Below are 25,529 nucleotides of genomic sequence, written 5' to 3'. Positions count from 1 at the left end.
AAGATGGCAAATTATCAGATAATGAGGTTTGCACATTTGGAAGTGAGCCCTGAAAGAAGTTTGGGATGGCTGAATAGTACTTTCGGTTTCAGAGGGCGTGGCCATGGATGGAATACATTAAAAAAGACTGTCTCCACGGTAAGCACAGAATCCAAAGAAATACAGCTGGAATAGGTGCAGATTCTGGAAGAACTAGAACGCTTTCTGTACTGGTTATTGTGTGTAGCTGCTCTAAAATGAACATAATAGGGCTTTAACATTTTATCAGCCATTAGTTTCGAAACTAAAAAGTTTAGAAACTAAAAAGCCATTAGTTTCACATACATGTACACTATCTACAGACCACACGTAAAAAGATTTTTATTTAGTGTATTAACAAATTTTATAATACATTTTTATAGGCTGTATTTTTTCACAAACAGTAAACATTATAAAAATAAACACACATCTAAAATTTTATGATCATAGTGTATTTTTGTCTGAGTAAATCTGGTGGAATACATTTCTTTATTTATGGGTTCTGTTCATACAAAACATGTATTGTAAGAGTTTCCAATGTATTCTTATATTATGACAGGAAAATCTGAAAATTATCTAACAATCAAATTCCAAGTTAAAATAAAACGTCAAGATATAAACTGTCCTAACATCAAAATATGATAAAATAATGAAAAGTACTAAAAAAAAGCTGGTGTTGAAACGTTTATATATATGTGAGATCACTACATTGTTTAATACTTGTGGAACTCATGGTTTCTTTTTGCAGTTTTGCAGTTTTTGCACTTTACATTTTGCCAACCTATGAGTGATGACAACGTTAGATAATATTGTAAGCATCTGTCAAATAGCAGTCAGTTTTTAGATTTTTTTGAAAAAGTGAATTTTGTCCCTCAAACATCATGTCCCTCAAACGTCCTTTGCACAAATCCAGAATTGCGCTTAACCATCATCAAGAGTGTGTGCAACAATATTTCCGCCATCTGGGCACGTGGCTTCCTGCCCGCTTATTAGCTACATAATTTGGTTGTTTCATATTCCAACGGCTTGGGTTGCTTGGCACTGAAATTCTGCAGCGCAGCCTGGATCCTGGCAACGTCTGTCGTTGAAAGTTTGAGCCGATGCCGTAACAAACAAGAGAAGAGATCCAAAGGCTGAGCTCCGGGTGGCGAAAGCCTGTTTACCCGATCCCGGATCTCCAACAGCTGCAGCAGGGCTGAGTCCTGTGATCCTTGAGTGTATGGGTAGTCTAGTTGTAAAATTAAGTCCTGGATCGCTTCTGGGTCAAAGTGCATACTGTAACCATACACCTGTATGTTGTTTATCTTCATGTGGCCTAGATTTTGCCCAGGTTCTAAATACTCCAAGGGTTCATAATACACTGTTTCATTTCCAATACCTGAAGGGCCCCTGATGCGACTCCGCAAATAAAAGTGAACTGTCTCAAAAAAGGTTTTCCACTTGTTGCCTAAAGTCAAAGTCCAGTTATAACAATCATGGGGAAGGTCTAATTTAGTCCTCTGCCAGGCTGGGTAGTTGTTCTGGTCTGTGGGCATGATCCAACTCTCTGAGTGACTTCCTCCAAATGGATTGATATAGATAGACAACATTGGGTCCAATGTGATGTTCTTGGTAAGGCAAATTTGAACAGAAATCCCCAGTAGCATGTGGACATGGTTTGACTTGTATTTGTTACTTTTCAGAGTCAGCAGCATCCGCTTTCTCCATGATGGGTCAAACCAGTTATTTAGCCTGACATCATTGCTGACGAAGATGCTGTGGATATTGATCCGGTTATCACATTTTTGCAGAAGATAGCGTAACTCCAAGTCCTGCAGGTCTGTCTCGAAGCCGATGTAATGGTCAATGGAGTCTGGAACTTCGTTCCGACATACACCCTGGCTCAGCATGTAACCCTGATTGCATGAGGCACAGCGGGTGCGATTTTCATAGGAACAGGATGCACAGAAGGTCCCTGCACCCACTGTGCAGGGTATTACACCCTGGCAGGGGGTATGCTCGTACGGACAGGAACAACTTCGGGTCGCTTCCAAGTATGAGCCAATATGGTTGTTTTCACTGCAGTACATGATGGAGAGGATGTAGTTCAGCCAGTAGCTGAAAGGTCTGAAACACAAACAAACCAGTTAGGATCCAAAACATAATTCATAATCATCAAACATGAAACATTTCAACAGAATACACAAAATCAATGAAATAATTCATTTCAACATGACACAGTTTAACAGCAGAATTATAGTGGCATAATATATCAGGCCCCTTTATTATCCACCTAGCTCACCTTAAATACAGCTAAGAATATACATTTATAGATTTTTGTATTTATTTGTAAACTGGCAGCCCTCAGGCCACATCCTGCTTGCCAGAGCTTCCCTCCGGGCTCCCAGGAAAAACATTACTGAAGTCAAGATGAGTCCTGCAATGGATTTCCGTGGGTCCCATGTCTGTTGGCTATAAAGGGTTAAACAATGCTTTTATAATATCACAGGTACTGGCAAGGACAACACCCCCCCATAATAGCAATGATTTCCTGTAACTTCACTCCACCGTATGTGAAAGGACCGTGGATGCTCGGGCTAAGGTATCTGCTTTAACTGTTGTCCGAGCTTTGGCGAAAGCCGGCATTAATGACGAACAGCCAACTGAGGGGAATGACTCTGACAATGATGATAAAGGGAAAAATTGCAAGGATTGAATGAGTGAAATATGCATATTTTATTACTAATAATAGGCCGTACTAAACGACAAAACATCATCATTTATTAATATAGTTTTGAAAGACCATGATAGAGCGAGGCACAATTTTATATTACTTCAGTTGCAATATTAATTTCATTATATTTTACGATTGCATCTGGCCCTCACAAAGTGGTTGCCAAGATAAATTGTTGCCTCAGTACCTGCCTCAAATGGAGTTTTGTTTAAATGTTTTTTGCATGTTTATCTGCAATGACTGTGATACAGTCATGTGACACAATTCTTTTCGACTTTTTTATTATTTTGATAGCAGAGCAGCACTAAGCAAGTCAAATGCAACTTCAATATTTTGATGCTCTGCTGAATGAACAAATAAATTTGGCAACCAAGATGAATGAATACATACCCAAGCTGATGAAATGGTTATCAAATGTTTACAACAAAGGATAGGGTGCATGTACAGTACTTCAAAGTACTACAAAGGTAAGAATACAAATATTTTTCAATTAACATCAAAAAACAGTTACTAGAAAAGTGAATTATTTTTTCTTTTTCGAGTTGTCCTTCTAAAGAGCAACCTGTATTAACATAAAAAAAAACCTCCAAAGGAGTGTGTCTCACCAACCATGAACACACACACACAAATGCAAATTTTACCTGATTATGTTTTCTGAAAAGCCAGACCATTCACTAAAAGTGCCGACTGCATGAAACACATCTGTCTGTAGTACACCTCTCATCAGTCGAGACTGCACAGCAGGTGAGAGGAAGCTGCACCGCCATCTAGATGCACACTGTGTCAGCGGGACATGTAAACTGTCATGGTGACACAGCCTGCACTACAGGCATGGAAGAAGCGGTGTGTTCATGCTGTGCGAGCCATTCATTTTCTCTTAGAGCTCTTTTCACAGACACTAGCTTTTAGAATAAAAAACGATGGAAATGTCACAGATAAAACACAAAAATACTACAAAACGCATTCATCTTTTAACCTGAGAATAAGTATGGTCACTGTCGGGGGTTTTTGGGGGGCTATTTCAAAAGGTATATCATAAAATTGAACCGAAAAAGGGATCTGTTGATGTGACTTTCAAATTTAAAAATGTGTATGTCCTGAAATAGGTTTTGCTTGTGTGTGTGTGTGTGTGTGTCACACTTCATGTATCTCAGAGGGAGATGATTATAAAGAACCCCCCCAAAAACTTGGTAATGACAAATGAGCTGCACTTATTTGACTTCCCTACGGTCATAACCCGAAAATCCATCTTAACTTTGCCATAAGAGGTAAATATTAAATTCACTCAAGCAGTGATGACATAGCATCAGTTCATTATTCTGTTCAGTGACACTTTACCAGGGATGAGCAGACCTGACATTTCGATAACCATAACCCCATGATGGTCCACATATCCACAAGATTCAAACGATGCAAGAGGAGTCAAGGTAATGATATGAAGAAAGAATAAATGATCAACAAAAAAAGTAATACTGAAGGGTGGGTAGACCACGGCAGAAAATTCCAAAAGTAGAAAGCAGGTGAAATATTCAATATGTTTACATGCACACATTAGTCGGATGACTGCTTTAGCTCTCTCCATGTTGTTATACTTCTCTGATTTGATCGTTATCCAAACTGTGTTTGCCTCCAAAATGCTTCGGGGCAATTTTGGTCACTTCAGTTTGTTTATTTCTTAACATGGAAAAGACTCAACATGCTAGTAGCTAACCTGTTATTCTGGTCAAAATATATCGCTTTCTACTGCTCTGATGAGCTGTGTGGATGAAGGGCCGCTTTACCGCTTGTTGTTATGGTGTTCTTCAAATGCATAGAAAAATGTCTGCAATATTTGATTTAGAAATTAAACTATATATGTCCAGGGTGTACCCCGCCTCTCGCCCAAAGACAGATAAGATAGCCTCCAGCATGCCCACAACCCAAATGAGGATAAGCGGTATAGAAAATGGGTGGATGGATGAAAGTAGAGGCTACTAGGATTTAATCTGATGGCTTCAATTCATTAATTCAATAATTAATTTATTTTTTACCGCTTTTCCCCACAAGGGTCGTGGACATGCTTGAGCCTATCCCAGCTGTCTTCAGGCGAGAGGCAGGGTACACCCACACACTCACATTCATACCTATGGACAATTTGGAGTCGCCAATTAACCTAGCATGTTTTTGGAATGTGGGAGTGTGCTGTTTTCTGTTAGTTAAATTTATTCATAACCTTTAATGTTTTTTAGGTTTTTTTTAGATTTTACAAAATTTTTATTTTGACATTGTGTTAATTTATTACAATAAGCTTACCATTAAAATGGCCTCTTCATCTTGTCATGATTCAACAGGAATTGTCACTTGTCCTGCGCTCTTATTTTCAAATGCTGCACTTCCTGCTGGGGGTAGGATGCAACCACTTTACCCCAATGGAATTGAGCACAGCTGTTTGCAATTGCAATTAGTTGGATTCATAAGACCAGCATTGTTCCATGAACGGTGGTGGTTCATCGCCTCTGTTGTCCTCGCCTGTGCAGCCGCCAAAACGCTTTCTTTATCTGTTGCCACTGCCAGTTGAGTTTTTTTCCACAGAGCCTTTCCCCTGTCGCTTTTTATTGCATGTATCCTGCAAAACCATGAGTACCTGCACCTTCTCGTGCTAACAAAATGACTTTTTATTATATGATGCGTCTGTCTCTGCATACGGGGGTGCATTATTTGACAGGCATGCAAATCCTGACACATATCTTCCTTGGCCGGTAAACCGAAAAATTAGCAAGGGATCAAATACTGATTTCCCCCACTGTATATGTCAACCACGGCAAAATAATCCACACTTACCTGCAAGTATAGTCCCACACATAATAAAGACATGTTATGCCTCACAGTAGGCCTGTCACAACAATAAATACATCAATTAATCGCACTATAAATAAAAACAAATTCGATAATTTTCCTGGCCTTAATAAATTGGCATGTGCAAGCATGTTTGTTTTCCTCCTTTCTCTCCCAAACAGGTTGGATGACAAGAGGCTTTACTCTGTACATCTGTCTCAACACCACAGCACATTAGTTCTGTAGCGTAATGAGCAAAGTGAGTGAACCCTCCTGTCAGTTACTTCGTCTATTTGTCTCAATTACAAGGCAGGCCTGCAAGTGATGTCACACACAGCAGCAGCACTCTGTGTTCACTGGCTAGCTGTGTGTGTCGTGTGCTACACAATCACATATTTTCGTAGTGCGGCCTGTTTTGCGCATTGTTATTTTGTGACATTTTTGCGACAATGAAACAAATAATACAAAATGGTGGAGGTTACGTTCCAGTTAATTCCTGAAGTATACCAACTCACTGTGCACTCAGCATTTTGCTGAATCCTAAAGTGGAAGAGTGGAACCGCTACTGCTTCATATTGAGATGAGCCAGATGAGAGTATCTGGTTAGGATGCGCCCCGGACGCCTCCCTGGGGAGGTGCTCAGGGCACGTCCAATGGGTAGAAGGCCTCCTACTCCTTTTGGACATGTGGAACTGTGAATTGAATTAAATGATGTATTCCATTGTTGTGTGATACAAGGTCAAATAAAATTAAACCATAAACATTACATTGTTGCGATAAGTCAATCAAGGACGTGTACCAGCATTTGTTTTATTTATCATTCATTTTCTACCGCTTATCCTCACGAGGGTCGCGGGTGTGCTGGAACCTATCCCAGCTGTCTTTGGACTGCACTGGACCACTGGATTGGTCGCCAGCCAATCACAGGGCATATATAATCAAACAACCATTCACACTCACATTCATACCTATGGACAATTTGGAGTCGCCATTTAACCTAGCATGTGGGAACCTTTTAACCATTTAACCTTGGAATGTGGGAGCAAACCGGAGTACCTGGAGAAAACCCACGAATGCAAACTCTACACAGAGATGACCGAGGGTGGAATCGAACTTGAGTCTCCTAGCTGTGTGGCCTGTGTGCTAACCACTCGTTCGCTGTGCAGCCTTAATTTTTTATGTGGTTTAATTTTTTTTTTTTTTTAAGCACTTGACATTCCAATTATTATTTATATGTTAAATACTCTTGAAAAATTAAACTTGCTTTTGATACAGTGTGCTATTATTTCCTTTTGCGACAATATCATTTCCACTTGAGCTCTCACATTAGCTCTCTTGCGTCAAAACAGGTGATGGAAAGGTGAATCACAGTTGATAGGTGGCAGCCTGCAGTGATACGAAGAGAGCGAAAATAGACTTCATAGATGAACACAGTTTGTGATACAATTGTATTACACTCCTAAACGCATATTGTTTTAAGTAAAATGCTTTACTTCTGTGACTCCAACAACTCGCCAGAAATACTTTCTTCAACAGTTACATCTGAGCAGAGCTCTGCTCACAGGGTACAGTCGGGGAAAAGTCACCGTTGATGGACTACACTGCTGCTGGGGATGTCACATAACTTTATTTAAAAAATAAATAAATCTGAACTATCCCTTCAGTTGCATGTCTCAACATGTTCAATGATCATTAAATTCGTGTAGCAAATGGTTATAATTCTGTTAACACCATTTTAGAAGAAAATAAATAAAATAAATAAAGGCGGCGGGTGAAAAAAAGCCTGCGGCAGCATCTGTACCTGTTAACATTCACACTGCATGATTATTTGGTGTCTCATCTAACCAAAAAAACATCTAAAATAAAAAAAATGAACAATTCAGAGGTTTAAATTGCATTTGTTAACCCATGTTTTTGTTTTAATAACATAACTACTTATGCATATTTAATAAAAAATAAAGCAAACTTTAATTTCACAGGGGGACAGTTTGATTTCCCTGATGTAAGGAAGCTTGTCTGAGAGCGCATCCAAATCATCAGGTGTCAGACTATAACCAACATCACTAGCACATCGGCTGAATATCAAAGGCCTAATATATTGTCTGGATTATTAACATATTGCCTAGTTCAGGGGATTGCAAAAGTGCAGTGCATTGGAAAAAAAAAAAAGATCTGTGTCATTTTCAGATAACTTGAAAGGACGTGATGTGTGATGTGCACCCCCTGCCCCCGCCCCCACACACACTTTCCTGACAGCAGAAATACTTCAATAATACCAGAGTATCTCACCTCTCCATCAGCCTAATGATTTTGGGCTTGGTGCGACACCTCTTGCTGAGGGTGAAGAGCTTGTTGATGATGCGTCCAGATTTGCTCAGAAACTGCTGGGTGTTGAGCTCCAGCTGTTTGTAGCGTTGATTAATAGCTGGTTCCATTTTCCAGAAGTACTCGATGGCTGATGTGTTCAAAGCATACACTGTGGGAAGCCTTTGAACGAAGTTCTGGAACTCCTCTGAAAGGCAGGGAGATAAGTGTGAACACATTTTTTTTGTAATATTTCCACACAGAAGTACTTTTGACGTCCCTCTAACTCTATTTGGCTAATTTAATCAGTCTAAATGAGAGAATCCCTTTACTCAGGCCACACGGCCAGCTCTAGGTCTAACTGGAAGTGATACTGTCTGATGCATATGATAATGAAAAACGGCAGCGCTAAATAAGGGCTTCGGGTATTTTTTTTATTTTTTAATGAACAGCCAAAAGCTTTTTCAGAGCTTATTTCATTTTTGAGAGAAAAAGGGATGGACAGTGAGCTCAAGGGATAATATCTTCGAGACAATTTCAACAGCTATCAACAAGAATAGCGGTGCACAAAGTCTGGCCCGTGGGCCATTTGGGAACTGCAGCTAATTTTAAACGGTCCCACTCCATCATATTCTAAAAATATATTTTTTTTAAATTATCAGAACACTTAGCTTGAGCTTGCCTGCATCGTACTTCTGTCTTTCAACACTGGAGTTTGCTGCTTTGACTATTAAATTGGTAGCAAATTGCGTGATATCCACTCATTTGTCCGACTTCTGTTTCATCTCACTAATAATGCATAATCAACAACACTTTTATAACAATTGTCAACATTGCAGATGCTCCTGTTTTAATAAAAATGTGGAGAGGAGCTGCTGATCTAAGAAAAACACACATGTTCTTAAAACATTGTGCAGTAATTGCTCAGTGCAATGGATAGGTTTTGTTGTGTTTCAGAAATTAAATTATAAAACAGACCAATGTTTCTTCAAAGTTTTCCAATTCAAATTACAAATGTACATCATGCATCGTGGTCCATTACCTTTTCCTGCTCTGCTTTTTTTGTTCCTCCTACTCTTGTATTTCCAGACTCCATTACTTGGCGGCGCAATGAGGCACACCGGCAGCCACTTGGCAATTAGCTGTGCTTTTAAGCACCGCTGCTGTGGCAGGAAGACATCGGATTATACCTCATTGTCAACTTCCAAGAACTGCGTGTGCTGCTTTCCTTCTTTGTCTGCCTCCAGTATTTTTGGCCATTATCCAAGTACTTTTACAGTTTTCGTGATTAGCACATTTGTACTAATTGTGTGCAAATGTTTGTCCTCTTCTACATTTACATTTTTTTTAACAATGTCTGTCCTGTTCCTTTCACGGTGCCTGTTTTTGTTACTTTGGTTGCATCGTCACCTTTCATTGATTTTGGACTATCTCACCAATTCACAGTTGGAATTTTGCAGCTTCGATATATTAATTTATAAACCATTCTGTTTTGTGGTTGAATTATTAGTCAAACAATATGCATATGTTTAGCCTGAATTAAGCATTTACAATCCCTAAAATTGAAAAACTAATTAAAATACATATACAGGACATTTGGAAGACACATTCGAAGACAGAATTTCAGAGATTAAAATGTGACAACATTTGTCATTTGGAGAAAAGCTGTCTCGTGAGAGCAGGAGAGCCAAAGCCAATCATATGGTGAACTATGGCATCATTAGTATGAATGATAATATGCATACTATGGAAGTGGCAGTGCACAACGTAATATTGGAACCAGTGCTTTACGCTTTACGTTTTCATTTTTAAGTCTTCAAATACCAGAAGTCTCCTAAAGGTGCCAGGAAAAGTACCTACATGTATCACTCGTCACGTTTGAGAAAATAAGTACTACTTGGGTTTGGAAAGATGCCAAATTCAGCAAGAAATCTACAAATTGGGCTGGAGTAGGCTGCACATTAGATTGGGAAGGAGCGAGAAGCCGTTCACAGATGGAGGAATCCATGAAAAAATAATTCATAAAAATATCAGAACATCTAGTCTCTGAATTAAAAAAAAAATAAACAGGAAATAATGACAAGAATGTTATTGATGACAATTCGGTGCAGGCGTAAACGGTACTGAGCAAACAACACTGATATGCAGCAATTTGAACTCTGATGGGCTTTTTTATGGTAAGCTGGCTATATTTTCTTTTAATTTTACAAAAATACAGGAACGACTGAAAAAGGTTTACAGAGTTCAGTGTTTATTTCAGACAAGGTCCAGACATGCACGCTGCACTTCTGTTTGTTGCTTTTTTTTGTTGTAACACGTCCCATTTTAAAAAGATGACAACTTTTTACAAGTTTATAAGCTGTGTAATGTTTTGCAGGTCCAGACAGTTTTTTTTCCTGTGAAAGAGGAGGCAAAATGCCACTTGGTGGTAAAGGTTGCCGAACCCTGGCCTATCATAACCACAAAACGACTCCACATCGTTAGTTGCTCATGTTTACGTGCACGTGCAACTGATAGCCAAGAGTGAAAGTCATGCACGGAAATTCTTTGGCTAAGTTAAACTTCAAATTATGACACATTTAATGCTGGTGGGGCTGTTCTAAAAAATGCAATTTGGAGCGGAGGGACTGCAACTGTATAAGAAAGAACGCGGCAGACATGGATATATTATAATAAATCTGAATCCAAATCACTTTGTGAATATTTTGTGTGCTAGTCTATTAAACGCAACCTACACATAGCGGAGAGTGACAATTGATTCCACCCCAAAAAGATCATTCAGCCTTGAAGAAAGCATGCCACAACGTACATGCTAAAATGCTAAAATACTTTAAGGGTTTAGGAACTTGAATAGGGATTTGTAGAAAAAAGGAAATATATGCAGACGTGCCCATTCAACTTGCATTCATGAAATGTCTCATGAGGGGGTGCCACAGTGGTCTAAGTACTATGCTTGACTGGATTTAAAAATCAACCAGGGACTACTGTGACATATAATTTCCTCACATTTATTTTTACTTTTCACCACACTAACTTCAGTACCTTCTGCAATAAATATACACATTACAAAGTCTACCGTATTTTCTGTATCATAAGGCCCAGTTTCCATTAATCTATTTCTGTACACATACAAAAGGTGTGCCATATTATAAGGTGCATGCTCAAACATATGATTGAAGTGACAAAGAACGTGAGTCTGAGATGTAGTGTCAAATGCAGGAGCAAATTTTATTTTCTCGATGAACATGAACTCACACTCGCTTTATTCCGTCGCATTCATGCCACTCGCAACATCACTTTGAACGCCCTGTTCCACTGCACCGATGTGCAGTGGTTGGGGTTCTTTTGTTAATCCTCCTGGAATGATGGTATTGTATATTGTTCTCTTATTGGTTTATCAGCCAATGTAGTATTACGTCCCTGTGTCAGCGGGAAATGTTGTGGTACCAGAGTAGCACAACAATATTGTTACAGATTTTGGAACTTGGTAACCACATAAGGCACACCAGATTCTCCAGGGGAGAACATGTAAACTCCACACAGAGATGGCCGAGGGCGGAAATTGAACTTAGGTCTCCTAGCTGTGAGGCCTGCGTGCTAACCACTCGTTCGCTGTGCAGCAACCACTGCAATTATTGCAATAAAAACTTTAATGAATCCATGTGTGTCCTCACCATGTTGATTGCTTTTGATGATCAATTGCAAGTACTGCAATTTCTACAGTATATACGGTAAATATAATATATTTAGATTTGCATTTTTAGGATGCATGACTCTCTTATTCTTGTTCTACACTGTGTGATTTTAAGATCAATACAAGTCAAACAGTCCATTAATAAATCATTGCCTCACTAAATATTCACACAGTGTGATGGAACACACAATACAATGGTGCTATTTTCAGGTTATTAACACATCATTTAGTCATCATGTTGGTGTCATGGTATATGAAAGCCATAATTTAGCGCTTGTCATCTTCATGTCCATGTGCGTTGAAAAGACAATAAATAAAAAGGATGAACAGGAAAGCAGTGACATTAGTGTAAAGGCTGTGCAGTTCCTGTGTGCGTTGTCTCTGGCAAGCTACCATGACCAAAGCACACCTCCCTTTTAAGTAGCACATAAATATGATCCGCTTCAGTTTTCTTCTTGATATCCGTATTCTGTCAGCAGCTGTGACTATGCGGATTCAGTGATATTCACATCAGTTCATGGTGTGATGTTGTTTTTCATTGGTTGTCATAGCAGCACCGAGAAGCACACTGTGAGATGATTTCTGGAAAAATTACCGGCACTGCTTGATATCTGTTCGAGCCCATCTTTGGTGACGAGACATTTTCTAGCTTTCATCTCCACCCCTGTCTCACTGTCAGATGTGCAACTAAAATATATATATATCCCATGTGATTGTTTCCAGATCAAATCGTGATAAGTGAATTTCCATGAAGTAGGATTCTTTATTTATAAGTTTTTGTAGAGCACAGACAACCTGTTTAAGGCCTTCTACGTTTTTTTTTAACATTAAGAGAGCCATCTAGACATGAAATACCACCCCATAGTCAACATTCTCCTCGTAAATATCGACCTAAGACATGGATCTATGTACTCTGTAGAGGACCTGAAAGAAAAGTGGACAGGAAGTAGATTTTGGGGGTTCAGAGGTGAGTTTCAGCTTTGCGTGTGGAATGGCCACAATAATTAATCAGTGTTTTTATTTGGGATTATTGTGCCTGTTGTGAGATTATTCAAACCTGCAATAAATGCCTGTTGTCCCGACGATCAAGTCTGATCCTTGTGTGTCTCAACAAACATTACGGTAACATTACTGATAACTAGCGACCAGTGTGGAATACTACATTCTACCATCGTCGTTTTTTGAATTACTTATATTTGTATTTTAGTTCATTTTGCCATTTTTATGCCTGAAAATGCTTAATTTAGGCAAAAATTTTAGGTTGTATATATTGATATTCACGCAATAAAGCAGTCTCAAAGTGATTACTTTTTTGCAGTCTAGTTACGGTACACATTCAAGCTATGTATTCAATGATAGCTAAAGTTAGTTGCAGTTGCTATCATGAGCTGACAACAAACGTAACTGGTGCTCGTGTGTGTTACGTGACAACAGTAGGTTTGAATGCTGGCGCCCTCTAGGCCGCCGGAAGAATCCCCTGCATTTAAAGTCAGTTGCTTCAACAAGATCTGACAAGGTGCAACATAAGAGGTTCTGCAGTTGACAGTGCATGACAGAGCACAGGGCTTGGGGGTGGCAACAATAAAATGCTGGGATATTTTTTAGTGGCAGAAATTTAAGACTAATAATGATCAAGAATATAGAACAATGTACAGACAAATCCCAAATGACAACTAAAGCATTGTGGACCTTGTCATGGGGAAGTGGTCCAACTTTCAACAGGACAACAATTTTTAGTACTCAGTCAAAACAACAAAGGAGGGGCTGAGAGACAAATATGGTCATGCCCTTCCTTCTTCAACCCATATCCTTATGGAACATCTGTTTAGAGATCTAAAAATGGCAATAAACAACACTCCAACCAGATGGAGCTTAAGAGGATCGGCACAGACCGATGGAAAAACTGGCATCAAACTTAAAACTACTTCAGGATGTAATTGCTACTAACCAAGCACTGAGTAAAGGGTGTAAATGCAGAATGCAGATGGGATTTAATTGTATAAATATTTGTGTGAAGTATTTGTAATACCTTTTAATGGTAAGTATTGTGACTATTATAGCAACCGAAACCAATGCAGCAGACAAAGTATAGTACAAACAGGCCATGTCCACACAAACACACAAAAAAAAAATACATATATTTGCTCCTTACAACAATTTCTGTCCACATAAATACACATTTACATGCTGTCATCCGCACACCAGAGTAATGGCAACGCTGCAGCCATGGACTCTTAAGGCAATGTTAACCAATCAGAAACATCTGACGTAATTTCCATATTTGTTGCAGAAGACACGTGCTACTGAAGTCAAGTTACTTTTCAGTAGTTTTATTTGACATATTTGTCTGCAAAAAGCTTTGCACGGTGGACGAGTTATTAGAATGCAGGCCGCACAGCTAGGAGACCAGAGTTCAATTCCACCCTCGGCCAGCTCTGTGTGGAGTTTGCATGTTCTCCCCGTGCATGCGTGAGTTTTCTCCGGGTATTCCGGTTTCCTCCCACATTCCAAAAACCTGCTAGGTTAATTGGTGACTCCAAATTGTCCATAGGTATGAATGTGAGTGTGAATGGTTGTTTGTCTATATGTGCCCTGTGATTGGCTGGTCCAATGACCAGTCCGGGATGTACCCTTTCCTCGTACCCGAAAACAGCTGGGATAGGCTCCAGCTCCTCCCGCGACCCTAGTGAGGATAAGTGGTAGAAAATGAATGAATGAATGAAAGTTTTGAATATAAAACTGAACTGGATGGAATATGTTCTTTATTGAAATGCAGCAGATGTTGATTATCACTACAGTGCTGTGTAGTGTGAAGTTTTTTTTTGGTCAAGAAAGAACTCCATCGGCTGTGACGCTATTATTGCTGAAATAATTGTTTTTCTGGCAAATTGTCCCCGTTTAATTGCCTCCACGACAGTAGTTATGCAGCACAAGACAAACATACATAACAGGGAAGCTTTCAATGTACAGCTTTCAGTGTAGCAGCTCAGTCAAACGCCATCACAGTGTCCTTGCCATGCAAACATTCCCATGCCATTCTTACAAAAAAGACATGCTTGTGAAAGTTGTCACATCAGCTAGAAGTCCAATTGGATCTTGCCCCAAATTGAGGTCACTGGCAGGAGCATAGGAACCGTTTTAGAGAGCAAAACAGCAGCTGTAGCTTCCACCAAAGCCCACAATGGTGCCTTTGTTCGCCAATGTAAAGCAAAAGTAGCCTACTCTTATACACACAAAAATTCAGTATGCTTAAAAGCACCAATGTAATGGTGGCATACTTGTCTGTGTTGGCGTCACTGGTCAATAATTGTTGTGCAACCAGTGGACTTCAGAACTGCTCTTACAAATGGCGTGGCTTGTGGCAAGTTTTCTGTCCTTTTTCAAATTCAAAGATGTTTCGAACTTTAGATTTTTATTTTGCTGATGTCTTTTTCAGTGATGAGCTAGTGCGCTGTTATTGTTTATATCCATTCTGGTCGTCAGCCATGGTAAACTAGGAATAGCATGCGTAACAAATTTTCACTGGCAGCCCAGGCTCTCGTGTTGTTGAAGAGGACACACTGTCAACCAATTGCTTGTCTCGCGATACCCGGTGCATGTCACTACAAATAATTAATGAAATAATTTATGGCTGATTCTTATCGATCAGGGAGGCTTTTACTGACGCAGCCGTATCTTCACCTGTCAAACCGGCTATCTTGTCACATCATTGTTCACAGCCCTAGTAAATACAGTAATGCTATGTTCTTTCTTGTTTTAATAACTTTTACATACTCTCGGAAAAGTTATGTATGGAATAATCATCCTCAGCCACTGGCAAAGGCAATCATCATTTTCCACAGACACTGTGGAAGACACAGAATGTTAAAATTAAAAACACTGACCTGACTCCTCAAAGTCTTGGTTGGCTATGTTCCAAGAATCTCGAATTTGCAGCAAACTGGCCTCCAAAGACTTCAAATCCAACTTGGGGCAATTACACTGTGGGTAGTCCGCAGCACACTGACACCAGCAGTCATTGTCTCGGCACATGAATTGGCCCTCCTCATTACAGCCAATGTAGTTGAGAGCTGCCTGCACAAACCTGGCCCTCAGATATTCTGGCAGTATGGCATGGAGCCCTGAGTCATGGAAAAACAATAATTATGTCACATAGATGATTCACCAAGTAAATTCACATACTTAAGATAGAGAAATGTCTGAAAAATGTGATTGCTCCATCCTTAAGACCAGGAACTAGTTTCTTGTGTTTTGCCTCTTGACATATGCTCAGGATAATGTGCAATATGCCCACTGAAAGTTTTATTTTTGCTGCACAATTCTGCTGCTTTTGTTCTCACTCATTACAGCCTGGTATACACTTCAAAGACCGCCAAGTGAGGATTGTAGAAAAAAAAGACAGTGACTGAAGCTAAATTCATTCTGACACTCTTGTGCTGCAGTTATGAGTTTGCCAGAAAAGAGACAGTGTGACAATTCCATCAGAAACAGTGTGAGTTCAATTATGGATGGTCAACCTTGCAAATGAATCTTGTTTTCGGGGCTCTGAACCAAAACGGAGCTGACAGAGTCGAGGTTGTCATAGTTACTGCATCCAAGAGGGCCTGTCCTTGTTTCAGTCACCTTAAGGGAGGAAAACAGAAACACATAACAATTAGATCCATCGGACTTAAAACCCACCAACAACATGTAAAAAAATAATGATACTGGAAACATTTCATTCCACACTCCCAAACCACCATTTTGGAAGAAGTAGTACTTGTGCAAATCATGTCATAATCAAATTAAGGATAATGATTTTGTAAGTTTGTCGGCTACAAATCTCACACTTGGGATGCTGTCTTTCAAACCCCACATCATATTTATTCATTGCTATTCAAACCGACCATTAGAAATCTGCAAAAAAAAAAACAAACAAGCACCACAAACACCTCATGACTAACATGATTGACTGGCTTTACATGAGGTATGCGATTAGGTTTCACGACTGAAGAGGCTACAACACATCACAACATAATCTAGAATTGACTTCAAGAAAATGTGTATGGAAATGTTTTATGTTTGTCCATTGTAAAATCAGGATTCAGTGTTTACTCACATTTGTGATTTAAGATTATGTATGAATTAATGAATCAAACAAAATAACTAATTTTAAACTAGAAACTGCGTAAATGATGTGGAGCGGTTATCAATGCTAAAAACACAACTAAATTAATGTGGCATCTGCAAGCGAGTCATCCCGGCAAGTTAAGTGAAGAGAACTGACAGTTTACACAATAATAATTTAGCTATGTTATATTTACTACTACTGTTTTTATGTTATCTGTTCCAGCTGCTGTTTGTGTGAAATGATTGACCTATTGATATATTTGTTCAACTTTAAAGATGCCTTTTCATTTGTATTTTAGTTGACTAAATTGCATACAGTCAACATTTTAATTGACTGAAATCTGAAAATTAAAATATGACAAAAAACCAAAACAGATTTTAGTTTAAAAAGACTAAAACCTGAAAAAGTGTTGTCAAAATTAACACTGATGGGTGACAATGTTTCAAATACTACCATAGATTTACTGTCCTCTGAAAATAACTCAAAATCCTTTGCTGTCTAAATAGCTGGTAATCCAAGTGAGTACACATCAATGAACATGTCCAAATTGTGCCCACGGTGTCAATAGTTTGTGTGTGCACCATCTAGTACTATCTAGTACTTCCTTAATGGATTTCAGCAGACCTGCACGGGTTGTTATTAGAATAATCTTCTACTATGATGACATCACGGAGCGGGTGGGTTGTGTGAGCGGAGGGAGATCAATACGTTTCTGACTGCATTTATGACTTTCTTCATTTCACTTTCACCAACACATTGTTGGTGCATGATTACTATGACAGACATTTCATATTTTGTTTATAAATAAGCAATCCTTTTTTGCAGAGATTCACTTATCATGCCAATTAACCGCGATAAACTTGAGACTACTCGGAACAACCAGAAAATATTTCTGAACACTAGTTGGTCTTTTTCTACCCACAGTTATTTTCACAGCAGTCACACGCAACACAAAGACCATTTTGAACCATTTGCTGCACAGTTGAAAAAAAACCTATGATGTCATTATATCGTTAAGTGATTACTTCAATAACAGTTATTTGAGATGCTCTTTTCATTTTCTTAAAACCGCACACAATGGCAGTCTCCTGGTGCGAGGGAAGGTTTCACCTTCACTACAATAGTTTCTCCCTGTGGAAACCAATGTGCCTATGTGGGAGGTATAAAATCTCCAAGACAGAACTTGGCCCTCCAAGTAAACGAAAATGGGCTGAGGTTATTGAAATACTTTGTCTTCAGGAAATATCACACATTTGGTTAGCAAGAGGTCTTCTTTTCCTTCCTTTCCTTCTTTTTTGATTAGTAATACTAGACATGGAGAGGAGATACGATTAAATCTGTGCTTCTTTTTTTAAACACGCTGAATTGTGCACATGCAACCACGTGATGTTCCTTAATGTAACGTGTTAAGCATGTTTGAAACAAATAAACCGGTGTTACAAATATATATCTTGTCTGCAGGAAGGTAAATAGTTGGGCGTCAAGGGAAAATTTTCCACGAGACAATAAAACTTGTGTGCACGGAGACAAATCAATACAACATGAATAGACAGCTTCTAGAGAAAATGTCTAACTTCTACAGGGAAATATGTTTCTATATGTGCATATGCAAAGGGAGTGGTCATTTAAATGAGTGGCTAAAGCTATCGTAAAAGACCTAAACGTCCATTGCTTCTGTTTCTGAGCATGTGAAGGACATGTTTTGGAGACAAGAGGCATCTAGCCTAATCATAGCCATAATCATAGCAAGTCTGTGTAACTGTGTGACATTAATGTGTGTGATAGATGAAACACATATGTGTCTTAGTGCAGAATTATAACTAATATTTGTAAAATCAAATGTAATAATGGCCACAAAGCTTTTACAATTACACTGACAAACCATAGTTTCCTTGACATTGGGTTATCACTGCCAAGCATGTAATTTGCACGGGGGACCGTGACCCCCGAAATAATCAGATCCAGGCAATATAACCACCCAATATACATTATCTGGCATTAACATCTAGTTGATTTTCTTTATTTATATAATTTCCCAGCAAAACAGCAGCGTGTTCAATCATTCGGTAATGTGACCTCCCTCACCCTGCCGAATACTTCGTATTACCCAACCCGCTTTCTCACCCTCATTTTCACTTGCTTATTAACTTGATCATTCTTTTTTTTGTTCTTAATATCAGGTTCAAGAATGTGATTGCCAAACAGGTGACCAAAAACAGGGAAATGGCCAAGGAGAGAGTGAGTGACAGGTGACCAGAGAGGGAGACAAGGAGGCACAGAGAGAGAGAGCGAGAAGGAGGTGACAGTGGAGGTGCAGCAATTGTTCTCTTTTTTTTCATAGATAGTTGACACAAATACAAAATCAATTGAGTGAAAGCTGCCACAGTCTTGCTAGGTTATGCTTAAACTCAATAGAAACCAACTACTCTGCCATAAATACTTAAGTACACAGCTGCAACAGTGCCAAGTACGTACATCAAAATGACACAAAACATGAACATTAACAGATTATTTTGGTGGCCCAGGAATATTTGTATGATGTGTTTGCATTGCTTCTGTGGCAGAACAAAGGCACAACCCCAATGAAAAATAGGCAGAGAAGTCTCTCTTTTGATACTCTTGATACTATGAAGAGGAATTTGGCCATAGGTTTTTGGACCAAAATGCTGATTTAAAGATTATTAACTATGCATAGTAATGTGACCAATTGCAAAACCAACAAGCTTTCTGGGCAGGTGTACTCTGACACTCTTTGCAATCAGTTTATTTCATTATCTTTAATGTCTTGGCAAGAAATATTATATAAAGTAATTCTGAAATTGGGGCTGCACGGCGGACGAGTTAGCACGCAGGCCTCACAGCAAGTAGACCCGAGTTCACTTCCACCCTCGGCCATCTCTGTGTGGAGTTTGCATGTTCTCCCCGTGCATGCGTGGGTTTTCTCCGGGTACTCCGGTTTCCTCCCACATTCCAAAAACATGCTAGGTTAATTGGCAACTCCAAATTGTCCATAGGTATGAATGTGAGTGTGAATGGTTGTTTGTCTATATATACCCTGTGGTTGGCTGGCAACCAGTCCAGGGTGTACCCCGCCTCGTGCCCGAAGACAGCTGGGATAGGCTCCAGCACCCCCTGCAACCCTCGTGAGGATAAGCAGTAGAAAATGAATGAATGAATGAATTCTAAAATTGAATATGTAAATGACATGTATTTGTATGCCAAAATTGAGTAGAGCATACTTGTGCTCTACTGAAAACAGCTCTATTTAATGGAATACTTAATGACACCTCAAGGCCATTTTTGAGCATGCTCTTTATGATTGAAGCGTGTGATGTCCATGTGTTAATAAAATGTATATATATATATATATATATATATATATATATATATATATATATATCTGCGCCAATGCAAAATCCCTCATTCATATCCTGTCTGCTTTTAGAAAACAAACCAAAGGCAAAAAGTTACATCTATATTTTTCCTGATAAAATAAACCACAGTTTTGAATACAGCCGCCCGTCGCTACATTGCGCTTCCAATTGCATGCCTTCACTCTCACATTTTTTTTTCCAAGATACATTTATCAATAAATCAGGAGCAACTAGGGGTTCAGTATTTTGCCCAAGGATACTTCAACGTGATCATGGGAGGACGGAAGATTGAACCCCCGACCTTCAGGGTGGGAGACGACCACTCTACCAACTGAGTATATATATATATATATATATATATATATTTTTTTTTTTAAGATAACTGCTCACATCGTGTAGCAGAGAAGTACACATCTACAAAAAATAATAAATCTGACTAAGATGATGCCATACAAAGGTGGAGGGTAGCCACTGAGTCACTAGTGTGAGTGCTCAGCACTGCCTCTACAGTATTTAACCTTTTAACATGGTCCACTGAGACAGACAGCTCTGAGGCACATCCATTATTTAAAAATAAAGAATCCAATACTATGAAACCAGCTACATTATATACACAGCTATATTTTAGTGATGAACATTTAGACAAGTTATCTTTTTGTACATTGTTCTTTCTTTTCCGTATTTTCAAATGTTTATAAAAGAGCACGTCATAACCCCAAGCAAGCGGTAAGGCACTGGCAAAAATAAAGTAAACAGAATACCATGTCAAAAGTATTTATTGTTTGGACACAGACCAAAAAAAAAAAACTTGCTGAATTAACAACTTTTTTTGTTTGATGGGATCAATATTTATTTTTATACCTGTTACCATTAGTAACGATACAAGAGGATGTATCTGGCACAGCCGAATTATTCGCCTGTAAAAACTGGATAACCGGCCGCATCAGTTTATCATTCACAACCCTGAGCTTCTGTTTTCTGAAGCTCGGTGTCTAACATGTCATTTTCTGCTTTGACAAACAAAGTGTAACGCCACATGAACACTCAAGACACGTACAGCAAATTGGGTCAAACATTTCTCCCTCCCCATCAATGAAATTCCCCTCCCAACTTCAATTTAATGACTCTTCAATGCGGCCGAACATGGGCTGGAAATCAAAGGAAATAGCAGTGATTGATGCTTATTTTCCTGTGTACCTGATGTTCTCCATCCCTTGCGAAAGGCCTGCTAAATAGGACACGTTTGTTGCTGTCTCATCACATCAGATCAGATTTACGTGACACCTTAACTATCAGTACAAAATGTTTGACAAATGAAAGGGGATCCTAAAAGGAAATTACAGAAATTGAACTTCTGATAAATCAAATGATGTGACAGCAAAGGTGCTATGTTTGGACTCCTATGTGCCTCATTTTTTATTTCTTTGATTGCTGGGCTGACTGCTGTTCAATGTAATAAAATGAAACAATACCCCTATAGTCACCTTTACACTTGTATTACTTGATATAGTAGACATAACAGAAAATAAGCTGTTTGATACATAAATAAGATCCATGTTTGTTCTTGTTACTATAAATGTGGTACCTAGGGGAAGGGACAGAATGTCAAGTGTTGACTTTTAGGTTGGCATGTGCTATGGATGCAACAGTAGGGATTATTCGGGATCATTGTGCCTGATGTGAGATGCCATAAAAATCTGTTGTTTCAGCAATCATGTCAAGTGTGTCCATTGTGGGAGGAAACCTGAGTACCTGGAGAAAACCCACGCACCAGGAGAACAATTAAACTCCACACAGAGATGCCCGAGGGGGGAATCAAACCTGAGTCTCCTGGCTGTGTGGCCTGCACGCTACCCACTGTGCAGCCCCAAAAAGTGTTTTTATGAAATTACATCTTTTGATGGAATTTATTATTCAAAAACATGAATTACCACAATGCAGCACTGATGTAATCCTGTATTTTCTCATTAGAGAATGCGTCCAAAACCCTACCACTGTCTCCTAAATTGCATTTCACTGAAATGTGGTTATTCATTTCTCTCTTAGAAACAGAGAGATGGGAATCATGGGGAATAATGTAGTCCCTTATTGTGATTTATTGTGTTTTGAAGCGTTGATACCTTTGGGTGAATATGTTTGCTTTATCAAAAAACTAGATTGTCCTCTCCAATAATGCAGTTAATTATCCGACAACTGCACAATCCGGTGTGCTCAAAGAAAGTGCAGATATTGTTCTGTGACGCTGATTTGTTGTTTACTAAAATAAGGTAAAGCGCATTAAATAAATGTGAGGAAACACAATGAGAATTCAGTCTGCAGTGCAAAGGGCAAACTCAGCCAATTTAATTCATTCTGCTTGATAAGAACTGACAGAGTGATGAATGAACACACCCTGAAGGTATTAAGCAGTAAAAGACGCACAGTGATATTTACATACACAAGCATATCTTCATATGCAAAGTTAGCTGTTTGCCTTCCATGCCTGTGAATACACACAAGCGATGAGCAAACAATACTGCTCTCTTCATCTCTTTCTTGGTAGGTCTCTCTGCTTTTGTGGATGTCTAATCCCAATGACACGTCAGGATATCAGAGTGTAAAATGAGCAAGAGAAATTATGCTCCTCGTTTTCTCAAAGCAGCAAGATGTTTTGAAGAGCTAAATGCACTGATAATGTGCATCAAATTTAAGATTTGGTTTGTTTCATTGCGAGCAGTTACAGTACCTCAATTAACACTACTTCAGTCTGTAAGTGCTGCAAAATCATTAATCCATGATGTACTGGATACCATACTGTGCATCATCTGCAAGGTCAAAGGAAGCTACAGCCTATCCTAGCTGTCACCAAGTCAGTCAAACAAAATGAGAGCTAAAAAAACCCATCAATACAAATCGGTTTCGCTTTGAAATGTTACTTAAATTGCAAATGCTGCACACTCATCACAAAATGTTCTTAATTTGCAGAAGTGAAATTACATGGGAGACTTACTGTGAAGATTAAAACCACCACTTTTAATTCCACTGTGTCACAGCACAGACTGCGCATTAATTTGACAACTAATGAATATAAGTGAGCGATCGGCACCAGAGCACCATAATGTATCACCGTCTTGACACGTCTTAGCTCTCAGTACAGTCAGTCAGTCAATCACAAGCACCCACAAAAAAGCATAACTGTATTAGCAAAAAGCAACACCACCACCATGCTGGTGGGAAAGCAGGATTATGCCAAACCAGAGATACGTATGTTTGTATTACTTGTTCAATCCCACAAATACATAATTGCAACATTGGCTGTAATTTGCAGTTAGTTTTACCTTGATGGCAGTAGAGGCAATCTGGATGTGGTGCAGCTTGTGCAGGGTGCTCTCCCTGTCGATGAAGTAGGAGGCAGCAAGCTGGTGGAGAGCCTCCAGAGGCACTGCTGTGCCATTGGTGTCACTCAATTCAGATGACCGACTCAACTTCCGCTTGTCCACAAAGATCATTAAAGACTCTTCCCCTATGAATTGTAGACATAGATACAGTGAGGAAAATGATGACTTGAAGTTTTAAAAAAATTACATTTTACCACCTTACAAAGATATGAATTTTTGGTAGATTTATTTTAGAAAGGCAGAATATCAACAAAAAATCCAGAGAAAAACATACATTTAAATAAAGGTTCTGAATTAATTTGTATTTGTTTGCATTTGTTTGCGCACCAAAACGGCATATAATAATGGCAACAATGCCGATGTAAGTAGTAGCAATTAGACGGAGAAAAAAAGTAGGTATACAATAGGTCTATCATTGCAGTGTTAAATGAATGCTGACTCTGCCACATGTAGTGAGTGCTTAAAGGTGTAAGTAAGTATTGTAAGTAACATCTTGTAGCTAATATAACATCCTGATAGATGCACAGTCTGACGTCTTATATAAACTTTATCGCTGACCTTAACAAGCCAACAGCAGTGCTCAGTCCTTACACCGCACACACATTTCTCTGTCGATTTCCACAACAGCAAAATAACACTTTATTATCCACCAATCACGGTCAAGGCAAGTGAGGGACATTCAGAAACATTACTTATTATTATTATTATTTTTTTACTGATTCCCTTTGTTCTGTATTGCTGCTGGTTTTTGCTATGATAATTGTGACAATTTCTTGCGGACTTTACTTCCTATTGGTGAATGTATTACTTACTCATTTTATATTAATGAAGTTTTTCAACTGGTATTCTGTTCAACTTGCATTTCACAACATTTTATAAAAATAAAAAGGCATTATTTTTTGGACATTTGTAGGTTATTCCTTTTTTAAGTTCATACAGGCAGTCAGGCAAAGGGGACCTATTATGCTCATTCTTGACCCTTTGTATTGAGTGGTGGTCTCCTATAGAGCAGCTATACACAATAACCCACACAGAAAACTTTTTAGATTTGGCAGAACCTGGACCTATTCCAGCTGTATTTCCTTTCATTTGTGCTTCCTGCCAAAACGGTCTATTTTAATTTATTCCACCCACAAAGAAAGCATAATAGGTCCCCTATAAGCAAAAGTACCAATTTGAAACTGATATCGCATGCAGTATGTATATGATATCTAACTCTACTTGGAACGGACGGTGTTCCTTGTGGTCATGGTCAACACTTTTCTGCCTGTAAATGCAGCGAAAGCTCAATTTTGCTCACATGTGACCACATCACGTCCTCCCAAGCCTTCTCTAAATAAAGGAAGTATTCATCAGCAAATTTCTGATGGTCCTTTACATGTGCCTTCTTGAGCTGGGGGACCTTACCGGTATTGTAGGATCATCCATTACAGCAAAGTGCGGTACCAATGGTTTCCGTGGTGACTGTATTCTTAACTTCCTTGATCTCATTAAAAAGCTTTCTCAGAATCCTTTGAGGTGAGATTTTACATGAAGGTAAAGAATTATTGCTGCTTGGAAAGGGATAAATATACTTATTTCACTTAACTCATTCAATCTCAGACATTTTTTCAGATGCAGTCCCTTCCAATACCGGCCATGTTTAATGATTTTGACAGATTTTTCAAGACACAAAGAATATTGTGTTCTTGGGCTACATTGACAATGTATATGCCAAAAAAAACTGTTTCCACCTTTTTCCGTTCTTTACTAATCAGCAGTAGTACATATGTACATTTCAGCCAAATAACAGTTCTAAACAAAAAAGGGAGAAAAAAGATTTTTGTGAAAAGCATAGCATAACTGTCACTTTGACACAAATGTAGACATATATTTAACCAACATGGCAAAACAACAATGCAACAATGGTGTGCATCGTCATCTGCTATTTTTCATCATTGGTGTAATTTCCCACATGACAGGTTGGACAGGTTTTGGTTTTCCTTTGTTTTTTTTTTATTGTTTTCCTGTTTGGTGCTCTGAATTGGTTTTTTGTTTTTTTTTGTTGTTTCCTATTATGGGATCATGTGCAGCAACAATGCTTCTGCTGGTGAGGGCTGGCAGAAGCACCTGTTGGTAATTGGTA

General features: G+C 38.9%; 1 protein-coding gene across 2 annotated transcripts in view; it reads right to left on the bottom strand.

Annotated features, from left to right (window-relative positions):
- Window positions 1-343: 343 nt before the first annotated feature.
- Window positions 344-25,529, bottom strand: part of LOC131129925 (BMP/retinoic acid-inducible neural-specific protein 3-like) — a 42,064-nt gene continuing 16,878 nt past the window's right edge. For both annotated transcript variants that reach the window (XM_058073875.2, XM_058073876.2), the window contains 5 exons: window positions 23,345-23,529; window positions 16,061-16,166; window positions 15,428-15,664; window positions 7,835-8,057; window positions 344-2,124 (listed from right to left, as the gene is read on the bottom strand). In XM_058073875.2, the coding sequence (XP_057929858.2) occupies window positions 1,008-2,124; window positions 7,835-8,057; window positions 15,428-15,664; window positions 16,061-16,166; window positions 23,345-23,529 (1,868 nt within the window). In that variant the 3' untranslated portion in view covers window positions 344-1,007. The remainder of the gene's footprint in view (window positions 2,125-7,834; window positions 8,058-15,427; window positions 15,665-16,060; window positions 16,167-23,344; window positions 23,530-25,529) is intronic.

Source organism: Doryrhamphus excisus, linkage group LG4 (genome assembly GCF_037039965.1).
Source record: "Doryrhamphus excisus strain RoL-2023G ecotype Guam linkage group LG4, RoL_Dexc_Guam_v1.1, whole genome shotgun sequence".
NCBI classification, from domain to species: Eukaryota; Metazoa; Chordata; class Actinopteri; order Syngnathiformes; family Syngnathidae; genus Doryrhamphus; species Doryrhamphus excisus.
The sequence above is the reverse complement of the archived record's forward strand: the minus strand, read 5'-3'. Positions and strand labels throughout refer to the sequence as shown.